At 42.6% G+C, this 11,471-nt stretch overlaps 1 protein-coding gene across 2 annotated transcripts in view; it reads left to right on the top strand.

Moving 5' to 3' along the window:
• The first annotated feature begins 3,107 nt into the window (after window positions 1–3,107).
• The window catches only part of LOC138854209 (uncharacterized), a 67,702-nt gene continuing 59,338 nt past the window's right edge, over window positions 3,108–11,471 (top strand). Inside the window, exon 1 of one of the 2 annotated variants that reach the window (XM_070096048.1) lies at window positions 3,108–3,524. In XM_070096048.1, coding sequence (XP_069952149.1) covers window positions 3,506–3,524 — 19 coding nt within the window. In that variant the 5' untranslated portion in view covers window positions 3,108–3,505. Of the gene's footprint in view, window positions 3,525–11,252; window positions 11,342–11,471 lie in introns of those variants that run through there. The other variant, XM_070096050.1, reaches the window with a different exon arrangement.

Here is an 11,471-nt window from a genome sequence, read left to right as displayed (position 1 = left end):
AAGTCAACAAGACTTCACTGAGGTGCTGTAGATATGTGACATCCAATTAACGAGCCTTATAATGAGTACAATAAATGATACGTATTTTGTATGATCTTACCAAGGTAATATCGGGCTACGGTCGCGCCGGCACCAAGATCACTTCTTCACCGCGTTGAAATCTCCACCCAATAATGTTCCCAATTACTCTTCAGACGCACAATTTTCGGTGTCACAATTCTCCACAATACATTTATTAAATCTGTTGACACTCTCGAGAATCATCGCTCCCGCGACCCGGTCTCAACCCAGGACTCCTGAAATTTCAATGAAAATATTACAGGAATAGAAACTATAAGAAATGTTAGAAAAGAAAAATAAGTGTGTAAAGAATATTAGAAGATAGTAAGAGTTGTCTGTCACCTTACATGACCAAGAGACAAAGAAAAGACCAGAAATCTTGCCAGAGTGCAAAACATTTAAAAGATTCATGTCTGGAACCTAATAATACTTACTGTCTTCAAGATATTCTGATATACATGTGTTTATGTACCCAGGGCAACCGACTGCGTATATATTCTAAGGGATGTATTGTACTCTATGTGCATGTACTGAGAACAACAGTGTGTGTATATACACTGACACGGGTGACCCCGTGGCTTGGCTGGCAAAGTTCTTGCTTCACACACGGAGGGCCAGGGTTCTATTTCCGGCGGGGTAGAAACATTTCGACGCGTTTCCTTACACCTGTTGTCCTGTTCACCTAGCAGCAAATAGGTACCTGGGAGTTAGTCGACTGGTGTGGGTCGCATCCTGGGGGACAAGATTGAGGACCCCAATGGAAATAAGTATACATGCATATCACACATTGACGTAATCATAATACATGAAACATATATAAGAAAACATCCTTATAACTAACGGATGACAACCTACCCCTGAACATACATAATAAAATGGCCACTAGCCAAAAACTGACATTTGTATTCATATCTTGTATGAAACTATATATACAAAAGTTTTTATATATAAACTAATGCTTTGGCCTCTTACTGTACATTGTAATATTAGCATTTTATGTACCTAAACATCCGTAGCTAATCATCCCCTAATTTTGTATGTTTTATTTAGAGCACAGGTATACAATATACATGTAATTATATATGATTGACTGAAATCACTAAACATGAAGCTATAATAAAAAATACACCATCCTTGTAACTAAACGATTTACTACCCACACCTGAATATACGTAACAAAAAAAGCTACAAAACTTGCATGTATAATCTCTGTATATGTAACCGTAACCATACATGAAAAACTTGCATCAAGAACATAGCACTTAACAAAAACAGTACCAGGGTTGTGACCAAATTAATATACACTTAAAATGTACCAAAACCAAACATATATAAATTTTTACATAAAACAAAGTGACATTAAACAATAAGTTGATACACGCCTCCTCTCACCACACACAAGGTACACAGTATGAACAGTTAGAAAAATAACCCCGTAATCCGTATATGTGTATATAATCCTATCTCATTAACCTCCATTCAGAGATGAGCCCTTAATAGGGCAACGTTCAATGCTGTCTCCTATAGCAAAACATTCTATTACACCCCCCTCCCCCACTGGAAATAAGTTAGACAGTCCTCGATGACGCACTGACTTTCTTGAGTTATCCTGGGTGGCTAACCCTCCGGGGTTAAAAATTCGAACGAAATCTCTTATATCTCATATCTTAATAATAATAATAATAATAATAATAATAATAATAATAATAATAATAATAATAATAATAATAATAATAATAATAACAATAATAATAATAATAATAATAATAATAATAATAATAATAATAATAATTGAGTGGTGGTGTGCAGCAACTCGTCCTCCTCGGGAAAGCATCAATTTCTTTCAAATGATTTTAAGCAAATTTCTCGATATAGGTTATTTAGTTTAGGTTTGGTTTAGTTAAGTTAAAATTTGTGTACGAAAGAAACTAACTAGTGTAAGATAACATAATGCCAATACATGTAATGATGCATAACGTCGAAAGATACTTTGGAAGCGGGAATAGACAACAGAGACTCAACAAGCGCACGGTACAAGACAGTCAAATAATCACGTTTACCTCGTAGTCCCACAGTCACCCATTTAACGTTTTTGGTCACAGTGATATAATGACGGTGATCATGAGAATGATCTGTGGACAGATGTGTAACCTTAATGACCTTCCTGCAGTCGACAGATGTTAAACTTGACAAAACAAGCAACTAGGGAAATTAACTGTTAAATAAGGTATATCTTGATTAAATTATACACCATTATGAAGCTAAACCTGTAGTGAATATACAGCTCATGGGAAATCGTAGGCAATCAGGTTTACTCCAAGGAAGTGGAGCACAGGTCCAGTTCCGTGGATCACGAGCCCTGCAGCGTCATCAAGGGCGCTGACAACAAATAATTTCGCTAGACGAGTATTTACAAGATTTCCTCACGTGACCTACATAACATTATCTGCTCTCAATAGCAGGTAGAAGACGATGTTTCACAACTAAACCAGAAACTGGAGATGAAAACTGGACCGTCCGGTCCGCCCTGGACCATCAGTAAGTCGCAATTTGATAATGGACCAGGAAGAACCGAAATGTTCATTTCCATATCCAGTTTTGGATCTGTGATCCAATTCCATGAACACCCCCTTCCCCCCCCAAACGTTGTATAATACCTACGGGTTTAGCGCTCCCCATAATAATAATAATAATAATAATAATAATAATAATAATAAGAAGAAGACTAAGAATCGGATCCAATTTGAGGTTTAGTTGTGAATTGTTCCTGTTACGGTATTGTCATTTCATCATTAAATAAAAAAATTGTTGTTTTAGGGTTGAGCTGGAGTCGAGTGTGGAGTGGAGGGGGGTAGAGGGAGGAGAAGGGGGTAGGGGGAGGGGAGGGGGTTATTGAAGGGGGAGGGTAATGGGGAGGAGATGGGGGAGGGGATGGGGAGGGGATGGGGAGGGGATGGGGAGGGGAAGGAGGATGGGGAGGGGGGAAGAGATGGGAAAACCGATATCAAAGAGGTGGACGTTAAATGCCACTTCTGTTGAGCCTGGGACCTGAGAAGTATCGCAGGAACACCAGCGTTCCTCAGACTGGCCTTGGACAAGCACCGTGCTACCCACGCCCACCAGACACACCCACACACACACACACACACACACATATACACACACACACTCACTAACCTCGACTGTTCTTCTCCACGGGGAAAAACAGTACTACTCATTTAGAAATCTATAAACGCATTTGCAACGTGATGTAAATGCCTTCTGACTTAGGTAAGATAAGGAAAAAAAAACACATAGCAATTGAATGTGAGGCAAATAGCGAGGGAGATCGTAGGAGGGCGGCTTGGACGTCTCTGATTGGTTGAGGAGGAGATTGTGAGGCTTCAAGACGAGCTCAGTTGACACTTGGCCGGTGCTGGGGCGGGACGTACACGCTCTCTCCAGCATGACTCTTCCCAGCAAAGGTAATTATTCTCTCACTGTTTACTGTTCATTAAACCCAAGGGAATGTTCTTAAGATTAATTGGTTAATTGGTCTCTTATCCCATCGCCTACTGAATGTTATACGACACCAAATATACTCTTGTCCTTTAAGAATAATTTAAAGGGAACTCAGAACACACACACACTGAGAGACATACAATTTTTGTGTATATAGTCTTGAATCTGTCAATGTAACAACATATAGTCAGTAATTTCCCTTTCAACTCCTTTCCCCGAGACCACCATAAAAAAATACTTTCCCCTTCAACATGCTTGCCAGAGATCAACTTTTATTTGCGTTCGTTTCGAAACTTGTTTACGTAAATATTTTTGTAGGTGATCCTCCGGCTGATTAATTGTAAACAACGAAGGAATAATACATTGTGTCAGCGAGTACTGTGACGATGCTTGAGTCCACAGATCATAGAAGTTGTACATAAACAATGTACATATTACTTTTCCATGTTCACTGGTTAAACACGTTTATTGTACACGTGTGCACGCGTACACATGCACATACGATAAGGCTCTTGGAGTCTGGAGAGAGTGGACCTAGTAGCGACCAGCGAAGAGGTGAGGTCAGGAGCCGTGACTCGACCCCTACAACCACATATATGCGAGTATATGCAAATGCTTGCATATACGTCCACACGGGCATATATGCCCACAGGTGAATACAAGCTCGCGCACATTCACAAGAACACGTATATACGTACTCGTGCACATGAGTATACATGCTCACACGTAGGCCCATCTTTACACGTACATATGTCCGCACGTTCATGTAAGCGCACAGATGTATACATGTGCACACCCACATACACAAACCCACACAAGTATGTATACAAACACAGTCCAGCAAGAACTCTAAGTAACTGAGTTTATTACCGCGTGCTGAGAGAGGAAACCAAAGACGAGGGAGCAGCCATGAGGGATATTCCTCCAGGGATATTTAATGATATTCAAAGGATACTCCTCAAGGGATATTTAAGATATACTTTTCAACGGATCTCCAAGGAACATTCAGGAGAAATTCTTCAACGGATATTCAGGGATATCCAAGGAATATTCCACAAGATATTTCTCTCGAGGGATATTCCCGAAATATTTAAAGGTTAACTCAAGGGATAGTCAAGATATATTCCTCAAGGAAGTGCCTTAATTTGAGAGTAAACAGTAAATCGGACCAATCTAATGTGGCACACCCTTCAAGAGTGGTGGCACACCCTTCAAGAGTGGTGGCACACCCTTCAAGAGTGGTGGCACACCCTTCAAGAGTGGTGGCACACCCTTTATGAGAGGGAGGCCACTGTACCTCGTGTGTAGCACTGTACCCTTTGCGTCTTACCACACCACACTTCGTGCGTTATGCAGTACCTCGAGTATGCAACTCGAGTATGCAGCACCAACGTTGAGTCTTTTACGAAACCCATGAAAGTTTGACAAATTTTACTCAACATGTCTTCAGTTCCGTAGAGACTATCGAAGACTTATGGGAAATATAACGTTGTAATATGTGGGTCCTTAGTATGAAACCTTTCGCCAACCAGTGGCTATATCAGTCCAATACAGAAAAAAACGGTTGAACATGTGAAGATGGAGTTTGAGGTTATCAGTCCCTCCGTCTAGAGATGGTGTGTTCAGTCCACCAGCCTTGATACAAGTACAGGACTGGAATAATAAAACTACTGGTTGGCGACAAGTTTCTACAATACAGTGCTGCAAAAATTTCTCATTTATCAACCTGTCAGTTTTCTAAATTATTTACATAAAAATTTATCGCGCTATGTAGTCAGATGTAATGATAAACACCACAGCGACAGACTAACACAGGAAAGTCAGAATAACGAGACATTGAACCTAAATGCCCAAGACAAGTCAAAGGGACAGAACAGAATTTATGATAATGTTTAAACGAGGGGTTCGCAACCTGCGGCCCGAGGGCCGCTTGTGACACTTCTAGGAAATGGGATGTGGCCCTCACATGAAATTATGAATTCACTTTATGTAGGTTCCACACTGTACAGTGGCAACAATAAAATATTATTATTCATAAAAATTACAAAATGAGGCCTCCTTCTTTAAATTTGCCTTTTCAATTGTCCCTTTCGTACTAAAAAGTCGGGGTTTAAACGAAGCAGGAGAGGGACCTGAGCAGTTCATGTCCCTACATATTTAAATAGGTTATTACACAAGTGAGACCACTCGAGAGGCAGTTATTAGACCCTTTATATTTCTTTACATAACTTGAGAAAGGAGACTGAAGTCTTAATCATTGTTAGCCGATGTCATGAAGCTTGTAAAAAGAAAACAACACATAAGAAAAGTGACGGGTTATACGGAAACTTAGACGGGTTACAAGGGAGGTTAGGCAAGTGGCTGCTGAACTTTAACTCCTGAAAGAGAGTAGATCAGGGAAGGAAGAGCCTGAGAGGCAAGAAACTACGAATATCGAGCAAAGATTAAGGTTAGAAAGCGACTGTTACTCCGAATATAATGCCAGAGGCGCACCTAAGCAAATTAATATCGTGGGCATATATGAAGTTGGCAAATCACGGAACAGCCGTCAGGTACCTAAACAAAGTATCTATTAAGACTTTATACACGATACATGTCAGGCCCATCACAGAGTAGGAAGCTCCAGCGTGGAGTTCGCACTTAATCAGTCATGTTCGGCAGTCTGAAGGTTCAGAGATTTGCAACACGACCTATCTTGAAGGTGAGGAATTTTATTATAGAAATTATAAAAACTGAACTTAACGCTCATAGACGAGAGAAGGTCTAAGGAATATATATTAACATAAAATATATTGAGCGTATCTGACCAAGCGTACTGAGACTACTTGATATGTGATGCACAGGAGCGAGGGGATGCACAGGTGTTGGAAACACAAATGAGCGCCACGGATGTTAGGAAACCTTACTCAGCCTCAGAGTGGTGAGAATGGTAAATAAGTGAGGTGAGCGGGATGAGGAAATGATTGATGGAGGCTAACACTATACATAAGAGAAGTTACGATAGGGTCCAAGACGCCAATATTAAACAGTGCTGAGTGATTGTATGTTGAGGTGGAGCCAAGAACTGAATGTCGATCCCTTTCCCAACTTCCCCCTCCCCCTCCCCCGCAAACACAACACATTAAGTGCACACGCACGCGCGCACGGTCCTCCTCCTCCTCCTCCTCCTCCTTAGCTTACATCATTAATAAAAGAATGGCTACAATCATGACCATAATTTTTAAAGGGGTGGACCAGTAAGCTAGCGGAAGGCCTTGGTCAAATGATCAAATACCCCAGTTGTAGGTCATTATATGACTAAGACCCTAGTCAGGAAACACTTGTCCTATTTCCTGACAAACCTTACCTAACCTACCAACTACATTATTGAACTGCAAGAGTGTCCAGCACAAGAGATGCCGCCGAAAACAAGAGAAGCAGGCAGGGTTACGAGGTGGAGAGGCGCTACAGAAGATTACTGAGGAGACGAAGAATGACTGGGTAGAAGCATCAGAATGGGCCAGAGTAACAAGTGGTGGTGTCACACAAGGACAGATACTGGGACCTGTCCCTTCAAGGACTGTCTTTTTAAGCCGGTGAAGGGCTCCTGATCCAAAGAATTATCTACCCTCCCTTTCCTTGCATCAAATCTTGGTCTCCCATTTCCAAAGGCCCGGTTATTCCCATGGGTTTAGCCCTTCCCCATGAAATTAAACTAAGATAATTTTCTGATGTGTGAGCGAAATTGCAGGAGAGATAGACCACGGTATCCCTGTTCACTGATGATGCTGAATTAATTAAAATAAAAGATGAGAGTATGATTGGTGAGTTGCTAGCCAATCATGAACATAAAAAGCTGAAAGATTGGCGAAGGCAAAAATAATCGAAAGCTAAGCATATGAAAGAAGGAGCAGAAGAAACGTGGTGACGACGTACAAAATACTCAGAGGAATTAATAGTGTGGAAAAGAATTGACTGAGGTGGGAATCGGGTACACGAGTGCACAGTTGCAGTTAAAAACATGAGTCCCAAGTATGTCAGGAAATATTTCTTCAACCTCAGACTGATCAGAAATTGAAATGACCTGCTAATAGTACTAGTGAGGGCAGATTCTACTGATAAACTTTTAGTACAGGTATGATAGGCTTAAAGAGGCTAGGAGGGATTGAACCCTGTATCTGCCACTTGAGAAGTAGGACCAGCAGCTCGAGCCTAGAAACTCCACATAGTTTAGTACACACACACACACACACACACACACACACACACACACACACACACACACATATATACATAGCTTTAAGAAGAGGTATGATCTAGCTCACGGAGCAGGGAGAGACCTAGTAGCGAACAGTGAAGAGGGGCCAGAAGCTATGAATCGACTCATACAACCACAATTAGGTGAGTGTACACACACACACACACACATGCACGCCTACATAACAGTCGGAGAACGTGATAGAGCAGACAGGGACAGGATGAAAGACTAAGATTAAGAAGATAGAAACGAACTGTAGTTTAAAGATACAGATGATTCAAAGAGATGTTAGGAAGAATTTCTTTAGCTTCTTATTTCTCTCTTCCGGTCTCTCTCGCTCACCGCCCTTGTCTATATGAACCTCCTGTATGGACCTCCTGTCTGGTTCTATAAACATTCCGTCCGTGTCTGAATAAACTTCCCATCCGTTTTTGAAGCTCCCGGCCGTGTCTGAACCATTCGTCCGTGCCTGTCACAAACCTCCGTATGTGTGCACAACCTTCCCTTCGAAAGTTTCTAGTTGACTTAATCCAATCCCTCCCTCCCTTCTCCCTTTAAAAAGATGATTACCTGCCTCCCTTCACTGATCCATTCTGTTTTAGCTAATATAATTGACTTTAATAATTATTATTTTGCTAAAATCTGACTCCTAGTTCCCTGTGAGATGAATCCTTTCCCTTGAGCACCAAACACTCACATCGGAAAAGGTACCCTATTTGTTAGTGAATTTTAGCTATGTAATAATAATTTGATACTTATTTCAGTTAATTCTTCAACACGGATAAAATAAATCGATTGCCTTTAGTATGCAAAGCATTACGAGGGTTTCCTGGTATTTCTTGTGGCCAGCGAAGTCCTGGATAGCGTGTTACTGCCCATCCCTCTCACCACTCTCAGAACGCGTCATATGCCAAGTGTTTGATGTATTTCTTCAATCTCTGCAGCAGCATACCTGAATTTATTGAGCAACACTTTTCTCTTAGTTTCTCCTGATATCGTTTGGTCTTACTGTCGCTCAACTAATACGAGCGTTCCCATTTCCAGGCTGGATATTATTCATGGTATTGGCAAACTCCTCTACTTCGGTAATAGGTAGATATGTATCATAATGATAACGGTACACAATACCATGCAAAACAAATAGATGAGCAAGACAGGTGTACAACATATTGGACAGTGAGGACACCCAACTATTGCTCATGTCTGTCTCCTCAGCCGTCAGGAAGACAATCATACTACCGTTTTGTATCTATCAGCTTTTTTAGCTTTTATGTAAAGGAAAGATCTTTGTGAGGGTTGAGCATTGAAGATGTGATAGAGAAAGAACAGTTTGTGAAAGGAGTGACGTTAAAGGGGAGAAAGAAACAGGGCTTAAAACCAGCTGCTGGACGCTGCGTGGCTCGCATAATTCTCTTCGTAAATACAGCCATGTCATGACTCGGTCTGGGCAGGTAACAATAGTCGAGAAAGGAAAACGTCTTGTATCAGAAAACGCAAGCTTCATGTTTCATCTGTGAAGCTCCAACAAGATGGAAGAATGCTCCAACAACATCCCAAGAATCTCCGATAAAGTGGAAGAATATTCTTCTATTCTGACTCGTGTACCATTATCTTCGAGCTTGAGATCTCCTCTGTAATGTTACACGCTGTTGTAATTTTTAAGCTCGTTTCTTCTCTCATTGACTTGCACCCTTTAATAATGTAATTTTTAAGGTTCTATTTTCTGAGAGTGATGACAAGTGTGGTCTTCAACCCTTTGGTGGAGTGTGGGGGATTGTCTTCAACCCTTTGGTGGAGTGTGGGGGGATTGTCTTCAATCCTTTGGAGTGTGGGGGATTGTCTTCGACCCTTTGGTGGAGTGTGGAGGATGGTCCTCAACCCTTTGGTGGAGTGTGGAGGATGGTCCTCAACCCTTTGGTGGAGTGTGGAGGATGGTCCTCAACCCTTTGGTGGAGTGTGGAGGATGGTCCTCAACCCTTTGGTGGAGTGTGGGGGGATTATCTTCAATCCTTTGGAGTGTGGGGGATTGTCTTCGACCCTTTGGTGGAGTGTGGAGGATGGTCTTCAGTTTCTTATTGGCTTATAGTAAGATTGTGGGGAGTTGCTGCTATTGTGGTGGAGCAGGTTGATTATCCCGATTATTTTTTTTTGCTTAGTTGTTAAAACTCTGGCTCCCAACCCACAACACCCCCTCCCCACCCACAACACCCCCTTCCCACCCACAACATCCCCCTCCTCACTCACATCCTCCTCCCCACCCACAACATCCACCTCCCCCCCCCCAACATCCTTCTCCCCACCCACAACATCCTCCTCCCCACCCACAACATCCTCCTCCCCACCCACAACATCCTCCTCACCACCCACAACATCCTCCTCCCTACCCACAACACCCCCTTTCAACCCACAACACCCCCTTTCCACCCACAACACCCCCTTTCCACCCACAACACCCCCTTTCCACCCACAACACCCCCTTTCCACCCACAACACCCCCTCCCACTCACAACACCCCCTCCCCACCCACAATACCCAATCCCCACTCACAACACCCCTTCACCACATATTCCACCTTTCGCCACCATCTTCACCCCCAGCAACTCCCCCACCTCCCCCAGGACTAGCCCCCTCCACTTCCCCCAGGACTAGCCCCCTCCTTTGCACACTCATCAGCCCCAATTTATCTCACTCCAGCACTAACACTTTCTCATATTTCTCGGTTACCCTCAGCACATTAACTGCAGCATCGTCAATCCCTTCCCCCTCTACCCTCACCTCAGTATCATCAACTCCCCTACTCTCACCTCAGTATCATCAACTCCCCTATTCTCACGTTAGTATCATCAACTCTCCTACTCTCACCTTAGTATCATCAACTCCCTACTCTCACCTCAGTATCAACTCCCCTACTGTCACCTTAGTATCAACCACCCCCTACTCTCACCTTAGTATCATCAACTCTCCTACTCTCACCTCAGTATCATCAACTTCCCTACTCTCATATCAGCATCAATTTCCCTATTCTTGTCTTGGTATCAACTTCCCAATCTCACTCAACTTCTGGGTATTAAGAGTTATGTCTATGTATTTTAGGCACTGAAATGTTTACAACTGGTTTTGCACAGGTTTCCCGCAGCCTTAATGACCATCATGTATTTGATCAGGTTTCAGCCCGATAAACCAATCATCTTCAGCACCGGACCAGGACCTGTCCTGGCAAACCTACCTGTACCAGCAGCACCTTCCAGTCTTCACTTTTATGGCCAGTTCTTCCTCCGCACAAACACTAATTCCACCACTCTCACTCCTGTATAACCACATTTCACTCTCACCATAATACTCCTGCTCAGACACTTTTCTCTCTCTCTCTCTCTCTCTCTCTCTCTCTCTCTCTCTCTCTCTCTCTCTCTACAACTTTCACTTCCACCTGTTCCAGCCTTCCTTGCAAACCACCAGTTGACCGCTGAGCCGTGATCACGAGGCATCCTTGCAGTGAAAACCGCGATCTTATCACCCTGAAGGAGAGATTATATAGTACCAGGAGTAAGTTTGCTGACAAATTATGAAGATTCTTAGGTGGTAGGTTACTGTTATGGTCAGAAAACGGCAGGTGCACGTCACTGTGGATAAACTGAAGGTCCTAATCCTAGGAAAAGAAAATAATCGTGGTATC

Source organism: Cherax quadricarinatus, chromosome 52 (genome assembly GCF_038502225.1).
Source record: "Cherax quadricarinatus isolate ZL_2023a chromosome 52, ASM3850222v1, whole genome shotgun sequence".
NCBI classification, from domain to species: domain Eukaryota; kingdom Metazoa; phylum Arthropoda; class Malacostraca; order Decapoda; family Parastacidae; genus Cherax; species Cherax quadricarinatus.
The sequence above is the reverse complement of the archived record's forward strand: the minus strand, read 5'-3'. Positions and strand labels throughout refer to the sequence as shown.